This window comes from Amphiura filiformis, chromosome 14, assembly GCF_039555335.1.
Source record: "Amphiura filiformis chromosome 14, Afil_fr2py, whole genome shotgun sequence".
NCBI lineage: Eukaryota > Metazoa > Echinodermata > Ophiuroidea > Amphilepidida > Amphiuridae > Amphiura > Amphiura filiformis.
Window position 1 is genome coordinate 45,025,811 of NC_092641.1, and position 18,119 is coordinate 45,043,929.

The 18,119-nt window shown below is 37.5% G+C and overlaps 1 protein-coding gene and 1 long non-coding RNA gene across 2 annotated transcripts; both read right to left on the reverse strand.

Moving 5' to 3' along the window:
* Window positions 1-499: 499 nt before the first annotated feature.
* LOC140169048 (uncharacterized) lies at window positions 500-2,635 on the reverse strand. The gene is made up of 3 exons (XR_011861331.1): window positions 2,427-2,635; window positions 965-1,069; window positions 500-690 (listed from the first exon to the last, which is right to left on the reverse strand). It is a non-coding gene; the product is annotated as an uncharacterized lncRNA (long non-coding RNA).
* A 4,007-nt stretch (window positions 2,636-6,642) lies between these two features.
* Window positions 6,643-17,928, reverse strand: LOC140169452 (uncharacterized). The gene is made up of 10 exons (XM_072192713.1): window positions 17,868-17,928; window positions 15,257-15,385; window positions 14,244-14,465; window positions 13,560-13,680; window positions 12,591-12,904; window positions 10,563-10,703; window positions 9,425-9,526; window positions 8,546-8,761; window positions 7,089-7,220; window positions 6,643-6,899 (listed from the first exon to the last, which is right to left on the reverse strand). Exons 1-10 carry the CDS (start codon window positions 17,926-17,928, stop codon window positions 6,643-6,645), a joined length of 1,695 nt encoding a protein of 564 aa, XP_072048814.1.
* Window positions 17,929-18,119: the final 191 nt, after the last annotated feature.

The window sequence follows — 18,119 nt, forward strand, 5'->3', positions numbered from 1 at the left end:
CAGATTTTTATTCATATACTACCCCCAGTAAGTCTATATTTAGAGAATAAAGGAGTGCATATATCGTCTCATATAACACGGGCGACATTATTATTTTAAGTAAAACGTTGGTTTACGCCAAAAATAATGATGTCGCGTGTTATATGAGACGATAGATGCACGACAGCGGCTAAAACAATACCTTTATTCTCATTCTTAAACACTTCAATTCAAATAAATATATTAATCATCATAAGTATACCAAATTTTAATCAAATTAAATCCTAGAATTTAAAAGAAATTACCTAGGGCTTAGAATCGATCAGTCCGTTGTTGCTATGCACATCCGATTGGTTCAAATAGCGGGTACAGTATCGCGTCGACACATACGCGCTAAGGTGTGTGATATCGTGTCATATCACACGGGTAACTTGGGGTAAGAACCAATCAAATTGCAAGAACATTCTCAAGTGTTTAAGAATATTAACTAATCACTCACAATCGTCATCAGTTGTGCGGAACCTATAGCACCAATCGCCACACCCTGTTGCCCTGGTACTATGCTCAACGTGAATGTCTCAGTGTTTTCCACCGCATTGTCCCTGTGAATGATGATGTCACCACATGCCTCAATGTTGCCCTTAAACCTGATTGGATTTAATGGTGTAAAGTCTTCCCCGGTCGTTGCTGTACCGGGCGTAGAATCGATTTCTGTTGAAATGAGGATATTTAGATAAGTAGAATTATTACTGGTACAGTGACAAACAATTGTATTTTAAAGCAGTTACTGGTTTTTTTTATGTCTGAACTATACAAGGCATTAACAGCTGCTATCAGTATGATATCGCTGACGGGTTGGCGTCAAGATAGTTGCTAACGCGACCCAATCAATGATAAATCGAACACATTTAGGTGATAGGTTTTGTGCAACAATAGGTATATTGCCTTTACAATTTTTAAATACTGAATTTAACGAGCAACTCACCAACGGTTTTTGTTGTCGACGTATCGCCTGATCTTTCCAAACAAACTTCAAGAGTTCCACTACTCTCACTCGTTCGGTACTGAGCCTGGTTCAATGTATATTTGGCTAGATATATTAAACAAAAAAAATTAGTCAGTAATACCGAATTGATTACTTCGTATTAAACAATTCATTACTGATGGCAGCCATTACTCAACCAGATATGTAGCTATAGTATAATAAGGATAAATAGTCAAGATAATCGCTTGCGACCATGAGATTGTGCATGGCGGTCTCATTATGTGATTACATCAAGAAGCATAACCTTTTCAAACATACTACGGTTAGCAACTATTTTAAACTGTTGCGATTTGTTAGGTCACAGCATCTTGCGAATGGTAGTGAGCTTTGGCCAAAATTGCATTTTCAAATATCACAGATATACTTATATATAGTCCTGTGGTTCTAGTGTTAGTTGTAAAGAGGGCTGAAACAACAATGCTTTTGTAAAACATACATAACTCATTAACAACAATTAATCAAGCAGTCAAAGTATATTTGTAGAATAATCTTTTGAAAAACATCAAAGTGTTATTTTTCAATAATATATTGATTTAGATAATGAAAATCGAAGGAATGGGCATAATTGACTTTCAAACGTTTTTTTTATTAACAATAGTTTGATTAAAGTGTTTGATTTTTTTGTACATAATTTATTACACCAACACTGCCAAAGGTCACTTTCCAGTGTAGACGCGTTAATGTCCGTGAACATGTGTGTCACGGGGCGAGTATTTTCATTCGAGTATTTTTAATCGCCTATGCTAACTATGTTAACTCCAAGGCGCAGTGTTAACTCCGTAATAAAAAAACTCCAAGGCGCAGTGTTAACTAAAAAAAATACTATATAAATACGACGCTTTCGACATAGGGAGACTAAATCCACAATTTCATGCGAACCCAGTGCCGCCGACAAGGGGGGTTAAGGGGGTGCGTTACCCCCCGGGCCCGGGGTCCTAAGAGGCCCGTACAAGTAAAGAAAACACACCTTAATGGGCCCATAAAAGCAAAGAAAAGGGTCCTCAGGGGGCCCGTAAAAAGGGGCCCGGCGTTCATTTTACCCCCGAGCCCGTATTGGCTCTCGACGGCACTGTGCGAACCACGCTGTAGAATTTTTTTTATTTATTTATATTTATTTATAACATTCGGCCGAAGCCAGGCCAATCCCAATAGTGCTCAGAGGCTACTAAATTCAAGGGATGCCATCCGGATACGACGGGACAGGGATATGGAAAGAAGGCCGATTTTAGATGCAGGAGGAAAACCGGAGCACCCGGAGAAAAACCTGCGAGGACGAGCATGGATCGGCAACCAAACTCACATGTGGCGCCGCGGGGAATTGAACCCCGGCCACAGCGGTGAGAAGCGAGTGAGAAGACCACTACACTAACCCGCCTTCCCAAAAGAAAAAGAAAACCCGTACCATCATTGTCAACTATAATGACCGTTAGTCGATAAGGGTCACCCTGATTACGATGTCCATCTGTATAATTAGGATCTTCTAAGGTCAGAGTAAAAACCTCGTCACCCTCAACGATAGAGTCATCTACAACATTAATGGTGATGGTTTCCGATCCATCGTCCGCTGCGAAAGTCACACGACTGTCAGATAAACTATAATCTGCCACGAAATCGGCATTTACATCCTCCTCCTTAATATCTGTTATAATAATAAGATTTTGTGGTAAAAGTGCACCTGGTGGATTGCGTTATATTTAAAGAGAAAGCAATGGTATAATTGATCACGTGTTATTGCCAAACAAGTAGAAATGATCCTATTTGGTATAATAAATGATTTATTTCATTTATTAGCGTCATAGGGGCACGGGGGGCACGTGCCCCTCAATCGATCTGAAATTCTAAAAAATCCCATAGGAAAATGGCCGAAAATGGCCTGTGCACCCCCATCAGACCCGGTGCCCCCATCGGATGACCCACGCTACGCCACTGTATTTAGTTTGCAATATGCAAGTATTTATTCATGGTGTTTTTTAATAGATAGCGTTGCTTTATTAATGATTCTTTCTTCTTTCTTTCTTCTTTCTTTCTTTCTTTCTTTCTTTCTTTCTTTCTTTCTTTCTTTCTTTCTTTCTTTCTTTCTTTCTTTCTTTCTTTCTTTCTTTCTTTCTTTCTTTCTTTCTTTCTTTCTTTCTTTCTTTCTTTCTTTCTTTCTTTCTTCCTTCCTTTCTTTCTTGATTGATTGATTGATTGATTGATTGATTGATTGATTGATTGATTGATTCGTTCATTCATTCATTCATTCATTCATTGGTTGATTAATTGATCGATCGATGCACACATCGAATGTGGACTAATTGTGTTAACCGTTAGAGTACTTCGTACTTACTGACTGTTTTAGCCTGTGCTAGTCCTTCCCTAATGATTGTCACGGAAGTTGATGCGGTTCCTTCTGGTATCCTGATAATATTATTAATATGATCAGATTCCCACGAAAACTTAGCTGCAAATTAATAATAAATTTGGCGGTTAAGGGCTGGGGTATGAACGTTTGGACAGTATTTATTTTGGGACATTCGAGCACATCAGACATATCAAATTGCATTCTGAATACGAAGAATGTCATTCTGATATCAAATAATTTTGATTTTTGAAATTCGCAATTTAATACACATTTTATGGCAAATCATTAAAATTGATATTTTTGATATTTAACAGTACTTGAAGTAAACTTTATAAATCTGATGATTTATACTTAAAGTGTATGTAGGTGGGATGAAAAGCCGACGATCAGTTGAAAATTTTGACCTTTCGTATTGAAGATATGGATTTTTTTTCCCAAAACACTAAAAAAATTAGGTCTTTTGGGAAAAAAAATCCATATCTTCAACATGAAAAGTTCAAAATTTTCAATTGACCGTCGGCTTTTCCTCCTACTACATACACTTTAAGAATATATCATTAGATTTATATAATTTACTTCGAGGACTGTTATATATCAAAAATGTGAAAAATATCAAATTTTTATAATTTGTCATAAAATTTGTATTATATCGTGATTTTCAAAAAAATAAAATTATTTGATATCAGAAAGACATGCTTCGTATTAAGAATGCAATTCGATAGGTTTGAGGTGCTCTCATGTCCCACAAAAAATACTGTCGAAACGCAATAAACGCTCATTTTAGATCCCTTAAGAGCTACCGGCCTCATTATCAAAGCATAAATAACAATGAACATTGTTGAGAATACGAATTTCGGCCTGTAGAGGGCGCACTATTCGCGGAGATGATTGGGTCATAGATGAGACTTAGAAAATGTTGCTTTCAAAAGTGATGTATTAGGAGGTCCACGTGAATGGGCCAGCATCCCGGGCCAGCATATACTTCGAGTTCGTTTGCTGTTACGACAACCGATACGGCCATTCTGCGACAGCCAATGTACGGAAATTTAGAGCTCAAAAACGACTTCAAGGAGTATTAAGGGGGTACTACACCCCTGGCCAATTTTGTGCCTATTTTTGCATTTTTCGCAAAAATTATAGCACATTGGTGACAAGTAAGATATGTATATTATAGGGGCAAGGACTACAACTACTGTACTGAAAATTCAGCAACTCAAAGCAAGTAGTTATTGATTTATTGATCAAATATTGGTTTTCCCTCATTTTTGACTGTAACTCCACAACTGTTGTCTATGCTGAAATAAAATTTCCAGTGCAGTAGTCCTTGCCCCTATAATATACATATCTTACTTGTCCCCAATGCGCTATAATTTTGCGAAAAAAATCGAAAAATAGGCACAAAATTGGGCAGGGGTGAAGTACCCCTTTAAATATGGATGTCCAATGAGTATTGTTATTAAAAAAGCCTGTTGTTATTTATATGCTGCGACGACTTGTTTGAGGGCGCAGTATTATCATACACAGTTAGTTTTTGTGTAGAAATTTAAAAACAAAACAAAAACAAAAATGTTAAATGAGGCAATCTACTATTTCGGACTAATCTGAAATGATTGCTTAACTTACAGTCATTATCAACAATGGTCACCGTCACAGATGATTGCGAATCAACGAAGCTGCATGTACTGGGTTGCAGGATTCTCAAATACACCCTAAACGTCTCGTCTCCTTCATATGCCTGGTCATCAACAACACTCACAGTATGGTACTGAGTGTTGCTGTTGGTAGCATTGAACCTTACTGTACCGTCTGTATTAGTGTAGTCGCTACTCTCGGCCGTGATATCGATAAACTCAAGTTCTAGAACAAAAGTGCATTGATTTTAACCCCCTGAGAACTACCTGCCGATCTAACATTGCCTCTGATTGGTCAATTACGTGATATCTTCACTTTAATCACCAATCAAAATGGAGCTTTGCAAATAATTCAACCCAATTTTTTTGCGTGGTGAAATTATTCTAACAATGTTGCTGATTGGTCCAATCGATAATGAAAACTTCTTTTTGGTCAATCGGCAGGTACTTCTCATGGGGTTAAAGGTAATGAAGATTGTACCAATTCTGTAGCTTACATTAGGAGGGATGTTCATTGTTCTAGATAGGCAGTTTTGATTTAATTAAGCTGACAAAAAATAGTAGTAAATTCTAATCCAAGCCCTCATTAACTGACAGATTTTACCCAATATACACTGGTGTCGATTACAGACGACCAATCCCACCAAAACGTCTTTATAAAATTCAGAATTGTACATTTAAATGCACAAATTTGGAATCATAATGAAAAATAAGCATTAAAATGAGTACAAACAAGCCCTCTATTGGTTCAGTGGCTCTTGATACGTTGACTTTTATGTTGAAGCCTATGACAGAGCAATAAGTTCGATAAAGTACCTGCATATCCATCTTGCATAGTTGCAGTCCCTGACCGACTTACACCAATGTCCACTGTTTTACCTTCCGTGACAGTTACCATGCTTAAGGCTGAATCCAGCAAAGCGTAGGTTACAGCTGTATGAAACAAAGCGTAGGTAACGACCGCATAACATCATAAGAAATGAGCTTACTATATTGTTTTGGCTCCATAGCCCCACATGTTTTCACAGATATTATATGTTTCTATGTTAATCCTTTCCTTGTTCAATTTCTCTTATTGTTTGCATATTAAAAACGCAATGTATTTTGCAATACGCAGTTTCAGGGTTTCTCTACCGGATGTCAACTTGTGCCGAAATTCCCTCATATGATGCTATATACAATTTGTCCACTCTGAAGTACATAGTGACAACTCGCGCGTATACAGCGCGTAAACAGTTCCCAGTGCTGCGTCTCTGCTGCAGGTATCCGTGCCTTCAACGTCGGCACCATCGAGCACTAATGTGTGAGTCCGCGTCGATACTTTGTACTTCAGAGTAGACTGACTGTACAATATTGCATAACAAAGGAAATGGATTAACATTCGAAATGTATACCTGTTGCATTGTGGAGAAGAATTTCGGCATAAATTGGCTTCCGGTAACCCAAAATGTTTGTATTATTTTGCTTTTCAGGCCACCAGTTAGGTTTTGTGCGATGAGACAATCATATTGAGCAATAGGCCTGACAGAAAGCTACAGAATGAGTATTTGACCTGAGACAGAAATAATTTGCAAAATGCATGGCATTTGGATGCTAACACCAGTACGGATTTACTAAGAAAAGGTTGCTTCGTGCCGACACATATTTTACTTACAGTCATCATCGAAGATGGAAACTGAAGAGCATGATTGAGTTCCAAGTATTGCACCAATAGGATTGGTCAAATATACATAGAATGTTTCGGTAGGTTCACACACATTATCATCAGCTATAGTCAACGTAACTGATTTAGACAGACCATCATTGGCGTCCCATTTGATAGTGGTCGGGTTGGTGGAAAAGATCGGCGTAAAGTCTTGGGTAGTGCCAGGATTGATTATCGACACGCTTGATGTATAGAGATCTATGAAAACAAAGATCATTACCATCATTATGTATCAAGAACACGAATAGGGCCTTTGAAGGAACACAACTCCCAATGGTATGCCATAAACCGTAAAACTTAAAACCAATGGATGACAGAACAGATAATGTTCAGTTTTTAAAATCGATTGTCCTCTGAAGTGGCTAGACTCTATATTGATCAACTTACCAACTGAGGCGCATTTTAGAAAAGATGATGCAGTTCGTGTAACAGTAACGACAGCGGACTTGTCTGACTCGTCATTTGTTGTTTCAAATGTGGCTGATGAAAACTCCACATTGACCAGATCCTGAAGAGGAACTAGAAATAAAAATTAAAAAAAAAAAATAGTTTCAAACTCGGGCACGGTTTGTTTACGAATGTCTTGACGATTGAGGTTCTGAATAAGGCACGCTGTTTTAAAACGGCGTGTCCTATGGTTAATTTTGCACCTTCACAGATACAAATGGTCTCAAAAGTTAGGTATCAGTAAAAGGAAACTTAATTTCCGGAAGGCACCGTGTTAACCATGCCTATTGAATGGTTGCTTTTTGCCTTTAAAAGTATCGTAATTTTCACCATTTTCTGCGAATTCTGTTCTCCGATCGTAGCAGATTAATCAAACTTCCTTTTACCCGCTACCAACCAATCAAGGGACGTGGAGAGTTTGATTGACAGATGATGACAGATGATGTCAGACGCAAATTCAATGCCTATTGAATGGTTGCTTTTTGCCTTTTAAAAGTATCGTAATTTTCACAATTTTCTGCGAATTCTGTTCTCCGATCGTAGCAGATTAATCAAACTTCCTTTTACCCGCTACCAACCAATCAAGGGACGTGGAGAGTTTGATTGGCAGATGATGTCAGACGCAAATTAGTATTTTTAATTTTGTTTTTGATTATAATAGTTTGGTAAAAAGGGAACAGAGGAACAAAATTAGTGGATTTAACTCAATGTTGATTAAATTGTACTCATATTGAGTACAATTATTAATATAGTTGCAGAAAATAGGGTCACGAGGTTTCAACATCAATGACAAAATGACCTTTAAACATGTATTACACACACAAGACAGTATTTTTGGTGTGCTTCAACTCAAGGATATGCGTTGCCTTATGTAGCCGCGTGGTAATTTCTTCTATCCGACACATCAATAAATCATTCTCCAACACCATTTTTGATACCTTGCAAAACTTGTTAAACCATTTGGCGAACATTGTTAAGGCATCTGGACATTTTTTACTTAAGTTTCTTCATTTCTGATTTGAAACGGATTTTCGTTTTCCCGTCATTGTAAGCACTGGAATACGCGTATGACGTCACCGCAGTGGACGCCTTCAACCCCACTGGTTAAGATTAACCTAAGCTTACCTTTTTCATACAAAGGATCAGTGACGTAGCGTGGGTCATCACATGGGGGGGGCGACCATGATTGGGGGCACCGGGTCTGATGGGGGTGGGGGCAAAAGCCGTTTTTCGGTACGTTTCCTATGGGATTTTTAAAGTTTCATATCGATTGGGAGTACGTGTCCCCCTGCCCCTATGACACTACGCCACTGCAAAGAACTTTTGGCCAGAGCATGTACATGTTTAACTAAAAAGAGTTCGCGTTACGATATTTTAGATCATATTTATCGTCCTACCATCATCTCCGTAAACTTCAACTTCACAAAGCGCAATCTCATTGCCAGTGGTTTGACGTATGTACACATATCTTCCATAGTTTGTCCCAGTGCAACGGACTTCAACAATATCTTCAGTTCCAGCGACCACGATACCAGTCTGACACTCGTTGTTACCAGTGAGACTGGTTGCTGGACATGACCCAACATATACGCCCGCATTGTTCAACCATGTAGCTGGATAAAATAAGCAGTATAGATATAAATATATATATATATATATATATATATATCATAGTTTCAACTTAACAGAAATGCGTATACATGTATATACATTTTGTGGTGTCAAAATCATGACAAACCAAGTCATTCATTGCAGCTCCAAAAGTAGTCGAAAGTGGGGGCGTATATAGTATTATAATTCAGGTGAGTAACTTTCGGTTGAACTCTGAAGGCGGTTGCCTTTTCCAGAGGTCTATACTTTGAATTTGTTTCTATGCTCACCTGTAATGGGTTTGAGCACTTTTAATTCCAATTTAATATATGAAGAAATGAAACCTCAGTAGTGCATGTGTGTTTGACTACACTACTTCAGTAAAGTAGGTAATGGTATACGCATCCTGCACAAAAACAAATAAACACAATGGGGAACGATTGCTCGCTACGAGAGGAAACTGAATAATTAAATAAGAAAGGATGAACAGCTAACCAACCAAAAGTGTTACAATTACACATGACAACAAATAAATACAAATCCCGACCGGCACACAACATTGGGTTGTGTGCGGTCGGGATTTGTATTTATTTGTTGTCATGTTTTTTGTAACACTTTGGGTTGGTAAACTGTTCATTCTTTCTCAAACTATTTCAACTATTTTTAGTTGATCGACATTTACTTACGATCAGCAGTTGGGGCATCCAATTCTACGGGCCAGATAAGAACCAGCTTCACATCATATTCTCGACCAAGATCTATTTGTAGCCATGGATCAGTAACTTCGCCTAGATTTATAAGAAAATAGTACTTTTAAAAAAACAATGGGATTGACACTTGTAAAATGTGCAGCAGAAAGTAGTCTACTTTGATTAGGGCTTTTTAAACTAGTACCTCCTATCAGGATCTGCTGTCATATTATAGCGCAATTAGAGAAAAAGGGGCATGTGGGAGGTGGCAGTTTATATTGGATAGTATTTGTGAAATTAGATATTACGATTTCTGAGAAGAAGACATCTAATGTGAAAACCCAGCAAACGCAATACGTTTTCGACATCATTCGAAAAAGGTGGACAGAAAAACATTTAATGTCGGGTTATATAAAGTGTATAAAGGGTATGAAACGATTTCATAACATTCAAAAACATTTTTTGATAACTTACTGCAAATATTCTAGCATATCGCTATTTGAGTGTTGACAAAATATTTTTCAATTGACAAAATATTTTTCAATAACAGTCAAAAACAAATATTTTTGTATTGTGTTTTTATACAAAACGATTTAAAACGTTTTCAAGACCTTTAAATAACCCGACATTTAACCAAAAACCCAAAATATAACCTGTTTAAAACGTTTTAAAAACGTTTTGTGTTTGCTGGAAAGTGGACCTCTGTGGAATGTTCGCCTTTTAAAAATCTAAAAATATCCAAACTAAACACATCAAAAGAAATAAGTCCCCCTCTCAACATTTCGTCATAACATCGTAATGTAAAATTTTGTATCAATAAAACTAACTTAGAAATAGTTACATGACTGTTTACTAAGTGTTGTGTGAAATTGAAAGTGTCCGTGACTTGTATGAGCCCAAATGGAAGACAAAAACTCTCAAAAGTCACAAAGTAGGCATATGCTTGTATTGGGAAAGCCTATTAAAACGACTGCGTTATTTTTATGCAGTCTTTATAATCAGTCACTCAACTCTATTTGCCGAATGTAGCATGCATATATTAATGTTCATTTCCATTTTTTGTGGTTCCCCACTCATTTCCAAGCATGTAAAAAGTAAACAAAACAATAAATAAAAAAAAAAACTGTATTCTTACTTGATATGAAACAACCCGAGTCCTGTAGCTGGCCCCTCTCTAGCAGCGGTCTACCACGGATATTATCTATAGCAGCATCATGTGGGCGACCAACAATATATCCAGATGATTGCGCAGCTACACGTGGTAATTTTCTAGGACCTATAGCAACAAAAGGAAAATAAAAACAGATATAAAATTGGTGGTAAACGTGCCATGCATTATTCAACAAAGACGGAAATCATTTAGCCTCGGTTCGAGGCGTTAGGGCGCTAGGATAGTATTTTGTTTGCTTCTTGACTTAAACAAGCAGGGATATGACTACAACAAAATTGCTGACCCAAATTTACATCACTTATCTGCTCTCAACAACAACAAGTTCTCTTGGCAAGCAGGATCGCTGACGATTGGATACATATACTTTAGAGCAGAGGTAGGTGGACAACACTTACATAGATTAGAGTAAAAATAAATCGAGAAGCAAAAAAAAAATATGACAATGAAAGAAAAAAACTACCCTAGCGCCCTAATGCCTCGAACCGAGGCTAGAAATCTTTAGGGGTTGTGCAATAATGGGTTATGTGGTGGATGACAGTTTAAAATTTAATCCTGTATGAAGTTCAATGAACCTTTCCCGTCAAATTTCTACTCCAGTTCGATTGCTATCACGGTGTCACACAGCGTCATCGTCCCTATATCGTCGTGTCAAAAATTGCCGTGATAGTAGAGCGAATCCACTAGTTCTTCAACAACCACGCATGACGATTTTGTTCGAGATAGACCGAGCGAGCCAGACTAAGCACACGCCCGTGTACGATAAAAAGGTTTCCATATATCTCTGAAATTACTAATTTTTACGATCTGCGCATGCTCATTATTCTCTTCACTGTTTTAACTCAAGGTAATTCGATTGTTTGTCAGTTTTGCATTCAATACCCTAACTGGAAGTTCAATCCCCTGACAAGGGATTACCATATTTTTTCAACACATATATCCACTGCAAGCCAAACAATGGATTTTAACATAGACCAAAAATAAAATGATATTTTCTATGATTTGAGATTATAATCACACATTGACATATCAATGGAAAATGCACCACCATCAATATACATTTTTCATAGACCTGTAGTTAGGAATTTGTGAACTCAGCCTAAGAGGCACTCTATTCACGTGGTTTCTTTTCCAACGCAAAAAGATCATAAATTTTGGTTGTTTACGAGTGAAGAGTGTCCGCACTATCGATTGACTACGTAACTGTTATGAATAATTTATTAGGTTTTTCAATGCAATCGCCTCGATCCATTAGGCTGAGTTCACATATGAGTATAATATTCGGGTATACGGTTCACGTTTTTCAGGGCACCCGAATAGTTTAATACCCAACAAGGTAATTTCTTAATACCGGGTCACGAAAGAAGGCACTATTCGAAAGGGCCGTATACATGCGTGTCCCTGAAAGAACTGTATCGTCAGGAACAGAATTTTTTGGGTACTTTAACGCATAAACCAAACATAAATAAATATGATGTTGGGGGAACATATCAGCTATCACATACTTTTTGAATTTTGCCAATTGACCGCCCCGTTTTTTAAATAAAAGAATTATACGAAACTCCCTCGTTTTCAAGCCTTTTCACGGAGTCAATATCCATCAATGACAACAGACGCATCATGCGCTGATGATGTGCAGTGCTTAGGGCATCTTGATTTTTAATCTTAATAGTTCTTCTCAAAGCCCTTCCCAAGTTAAAGACCTAATACGGAATGCGGTTTCAATACTTTTTTTACTTTAATTTTGTGCATCTGTGGCAAGGATACACCATACAGTTTGTCCACTCTGAAGTTACTCGCGTATACAGCGCGTAAACAGTGCGCAGTGCTGCGTCTCTGCTGAGGTATGCCGTGTCTTCAAAGTCGGCACGATATGTGCGTCCGCGTCCGCGTCGGTACTTTGTACTTCAGAGTAGACTGACTGTAGATAGGCCACCTTTTCATCTCTCAGGTTGCACGTTGGGGAAAAACCTTCTTTATTGAAATAATACTTACGTAATCCAAAAAATCTCCATGAAGCCAGGTTTTGCCTTCCACTGGACACAAGAATGTGCTTCACGTCTACCGGTGTCCCCGTGTCAGTTACGCTATACTCGGCATTACCCGTAAGTCTAACCACGCCTGAAGATTCGATGTACTGAAGTCGTAATCTATGTTCGGTTTCAGTAATAACATCTCCATCTTCGCTTTGGTCATTTAGTAGGCCAATATATCCAGCAGTAGCATCGTTCTTGACAACAATTGAGTCGCCGTTAGCTATAGACTGGCTTCGCCATCTCTGTGAAGGTTGATACGGCTGTCGTCCAATACTGAAAAAGGGACAGTAATGTTGTATTCTGTGACTTTGTTTATGCTCTCTGTGTTTATGCTCTCTGTTTATAATCCTCGACAATTGAAACAAACAAACATGCACCTCCAAAAGTCCTTTGTGACTGATCTTGATGACGTCACATGGGTTGCCTTCCGATTGATGATCTGATCGTAGATTCGATCGACGAGGGGGCGTACAGACTTGATCGAATCTACGATCAGATCATCAATCGGCAAGCAATCCATTTGACGTCATTAAGATCAGGCACAAAGATTGCCGATAACAACTAGAAACACCACCACTCACCAAACCAGAGTGAACAAGATTCCTGATAGGAATCGAAATATTTCTAGTGAGTACCTAATTTTACTTATTTGGATCTGTACTGAGAACATTTGCTAACCAGTGATTTATGAACGATCCTGATGAATTTGTTCCGAGTTTAAAAGTACTTTCAAAATTTGTTTTTGTCATTGAAAGTTTAATGATTGTTTCTTTGTTGTATACGAGTACTTACGTATGCCATAAAATCTCCGATACTAGATTGGTCAGCATTTTGGCTAAGCCAAATATAGATAGTGTCAAGATCACCATTTTCCTCAGGTAAAACATCGATACTAATGGTATCCGGATACCCATCATTACCGACATACCAAGGAGCGACATAATGCACATAGGTAGAGTCATCAACATCATCAGCGTTATCATTTGATCTAGCAGAAGTTCCAAGATTCACACAATCTATAAGGCAAAACAAACATTCAATATAAGCACCTAAAACAATAACAATGAAATAACAAAGGTTTTTGTATATTCATGATTGATAACTAAATCTATAAACATAGGATGGGTGTACGTCCATACTAATTGCAATGTAATCGTTAAGTTATGTTGTGTGTTCAACCTGTGTGAAGAACAAGTTATTATGGCAGCGCGGATGTGGTCACGTGCGCATTTATAAATACGTATTTATAAATATTGTCGAAGCATACTGTACATTAAGTGGTCATCATGAACGAGGCACAAACATGACGTAGTAGGTACTCTTCGAGTTGATTCTCCCTAATTGGGTGATAGATAATAAAGAACTTAAGAACTACCTGCCGATTGGACAAAAAGAAGTTTTCATTATCAATTGGACCAATCAGCAACATTGAATAATTTCACCACGCAAAAAATTGGGGTAAATTATTTGCAAAGCTCCATTCTGATTGGTGATTAAAGTGAAGATATCCAGTAATTGACCAATCAGAGGCAATGTTAGATCGGCAGGTAGTGCTAAGGGAGTTAAAATCGAAACATTTACAATTAATAAAGTAGGCTAGTCTGAATCTTACAATCATTCGCAGGAATGTAAACTTTAGTACTCTGTACATTTCCAGGATTGGTTGTTATAGACAAACAGAAGAATTCTCGCTCCTCTTTCTCGTCATCATCTAGTATTGTTATCTCCAACCATGCCTCAACTATATTTGCTGCAAATGATACAGTTGTTGTTCCCAAAACATAATCATCTGAGCTTGCAGTTGGTGTGATTTTCGGACAGACTGTGCTGATTGCTGAACGAAAAAAATGTATTTGCCCATGGATAAATGCTATTGCAAGTTCAATACCGCGTAAGGTTTTACGCGAATATAAGAGAATGGGGAAAGGAATTAAATGGCGAAGATGTGTATTTCTCATCAAAGATAATAGTCTCACTTAACTTGCAGGACGAGAATGGAGATTTCAAATATACCAAAGTGTACAAACTATTTATTTTCATTGATATATTTCAAAAATGTCTTTCCTTCAGAAAAGTACCAATCTCGTTAACTTAAGATTTCATGGAATCTAATTTGTACTATATAGCTTTATCAGTGTACCGATGGCTGTTGCTACCATACCCCGTAGATGTAATTAGCTGTATAAAGTATAATAATAAACTTTTGCATAGTGCTATCACTTTTTATTCAAAGAAAAAGGTGGTAGTACTTTTCTTTGGTTGACCTCAAGTTCGGTAGTGGCTCCAATGCTTTTTCGCGGTTGTGCTGCAAACGTACCGACAATCCGCCCATCTGCGCGTGCGAGTACGTTTTGCGCGGTGAGTTTTACGCGAACCAAAGCCATTGGTACATGTCGCAATGTCGGTACCGATAACTTTATAGGTCCAAACTAAAGTTTGTTCGACTGGGGAAAACAAATGAACTTACGCTAGTTGCATAGTGCGTAATGCGTGACTAGTGCATGTTTATGTGAATTTACCCGAGCGTAAGTTGGAACTTTATTGTGCCCAAAACCGAAAATTATTCCCGTATTATAAGCCTGACAAACTTAAGACTGGGTACCCAATGTATAATTCAGTACTTACTAGGAGAGCTTGCACTACTTGTTTCCACACTTGTTCCACTTCTTGTGACCTTCACAAGAGTAGTATTTATATTATTAGCTTCAAATGTTTCTTCAAGTTCGTAATATTCTTCCTCAAATTCAAATGTTTCTGTAAAAGAACAGTTATCATGGTAAAATATTATGACATATAAATAACTTTGGTTGGTCAATGTATCACTTTTAGCGCAGGTTCATTTTAGATCAAAATATGGTTAGCATGGTTAGCGTAAGGGTACTTGGCCATAAATTTTGTTCAGGGGCGTGTTTGAAAAACGGCACAGCGCATTAGTAAAAGGAATAAAAAATACTGATATTCACACCAGATTTCGAACCACTGCCAGGGCACTATGAATGCTAAAGAGTGACAGGCGACGATGTCGATGCCTACTATGCCACGGAGACTGTGGTTAAGGTCTGGCGATTTTCAAAGATATACATATCAACATGTTTCTAGTGTATTGAAAATCATATTTTGGTTGAAATACAGTCATAGTAAGACATATGACTCAACTTGTCTGTTTGTTTTTCATTTAATACAAATTGATTTTGATGAGTTCAACTGGTATGACTCTTGGGACTCGTAAGGTGTTCCACTTGACGTGCTTCTGGGTGGATAAAATGGACGTTTTGAAGCAACATGTCCCCTCATTATGTATCTGTTCTTTGAATATCTGACAAAATGTGCATATTTCAGTATATAGGGGAATAAGGGTGGTGGTGGGGTCTGAAGACCCACTTCAATTATTTTTAAAGTGCATATAATTTTGTTCAAGTGAGGTCAAGTGGAACACCTTTTGGCCATGGCCGATTTGAAATAAAAACCTTCCCTATTTATGACCCGCCCTAATGTAATGTGTTGCGAGATGCACTTACTAAGCACGACAGCATGATAGGGAATGTTTAGTACCTGTGATTTTGTCAAAACTTTCATGCGGCGCGAATAATAATTGACAATTTCCAGGTCTTTTCTCCAGTTTAACCTCGAAACATCGTTTGACTATTGATAAGTCTTTGTTATTGTGGGTGTTACTGGAATAACCTAATATTAGTGTATGCCAAATTCACAGGATGAGTGCACTTGTATTGAACATGCCCATTCAAGTTAAATTGCCAACACAACCTAATGCCCAAATTCAAGGGCACCTGCACTCGTATTTAATATATAATTATACATCATATGAAATAAATAACAGAACAGAATGCAAATTTAGCATTTTAATGGTCTAACCGTAAAGAATAAATCGGGCAATGGTCTAAATGTAACTCGCCCATTGGTCTAACCGTAACCAAATGGTCTAAAAGTAACTTGCCCTTAAGGGTAGACGAGGTATTGTTGGTCGAAGCAACCTAAAATCGATTTTCATTATCTAGATCAATATATTATTGAAAATTAACACCTTGATGTTTTGCACAAGTTCATTCTGCAAATCGTAAACTTTGCAAACTTGCTTAATTTATTGTTGTTAATGAGTTATGTACGTTTTACAAAAGTGTTGTTGTTTCAGCCCTCTTTACAACGTAACTCAAGAACCGCAGCACCTATAAAAGTATATCTGTGATATTTTAATTCTTCTATATGCTCGCTATGAATTGAGCAATGCAGTTTTTGCCAAAGCTCACTACCATTTGTAAGATGCTGTGAACTACCAAATCACAACAGTTTAAAATAATTAATAACCTTAATTTACCAATGACAAAATGTATCAAAGCTCAGTATCTGAACTATGTACACCGAATTCTCTAGTAGAAGCACTCACAAAATAGTGTAGCTGCAAATCCAAAGTTAATTGTCAACACAACAACATTCCTTAACACTATACGTTAATTTTTATGTATACTTTTTAAACATTTGAGAATGTTCTTGCAATCTTATTGGTTCTTACCCGTATGATATGACACGATATCACACACTTTAGCGCGTATGTGTCGACGCGCTACCCGTACGCGCTATTTGAACCAATCTGAGGTGCATTATAGCAACAACGGGACTGATCGATTCTAAGCCTTAGGTAATTCCTTGTAAAATGTAGGATTTAATTTGATTAAAGTTTGGTATACGTATGATTAATATATTTATTTGAATTGAAGTGTTTAAGAATAAGAATAAAGGTATTGTTTTAGCCGCTGTCGTGCATCTATCGTCTTATATAACGCGCGACATCATTATTTTTGGCTTCGCCCCGTTGTTTATACTTAAAATAATGATGTCGCCCGTGTTATAAGTATGAGACGATAGATGCACTCCAGCGGCTAAAAACAATACCTTTAGCCCTGGTCGCCACAACCACAGATCCTGGAAAATAAACAACCCCTAGCTACGCCACTGTGTGTGCATGATTTTTCTCGGGAGGGGCAAAACATCTATTTTTTCCCGTTTGATATATAATTGGCCTTAAAGCAAGAACCACAAGACCTATGGAAATATAAATACGATTATTGGTCTCCTTAACTGATACCCTGTAAGATTATATAAATATTTAAAAAATACTGCAGTTTTTTATATTTATTTAAATGACTAACAGAATGAGAAAACCGAAAATCCCACTTGCCGTAAGAATCACAATTAACATGATTAATGCTTTAACACTTACCTGTGTTCACATAAGAGCCAAGCGTAGCCAGTAGAATTAAAACAAATACAAACTTCTCCATACTGGTATAATGGCCTCTTATGAAGCCTTTGAAAAACTTAACTAGAACTTCTCACTTCATATTGTATAATTTGTTACATTTAATGGAGAGCGTCTCTCGTTATCATGGTTATTCGCGTTATAGATAATCGCCCTATAATGACGCGGTACAAGTACAAAGCAATGTTATAGGCCTATATAGTTATCCGGGGG

What these genes read in the sequence shown, in the direction of transcription:
- LOC140169452 (XM_072192713.1), bottom strand. Translation starts at nt 17,928, where the DNA reads ATGGAGAAGTTTGTATTTGTTTTAATTCTACTGGCTACGCTTGGCTCT. An exon ending in TTACATTCCTGCGAATGATT is followed by an intron (nt 13,681 to 14,243) that starts GTAAGATTCAGA and finishes TTATTGTTTTAG; the next exon opens with GTGCTTATATTGAATGTTTG. An exon ending in GGATGCCCCAACTGCTGATC is followed by an intron (nt 8,762 to 9,424) that starts GTAAGTAAATGT and finishes TATTTTATCCAG; the next exon opens with CTACATGGTTGAACAATGCG.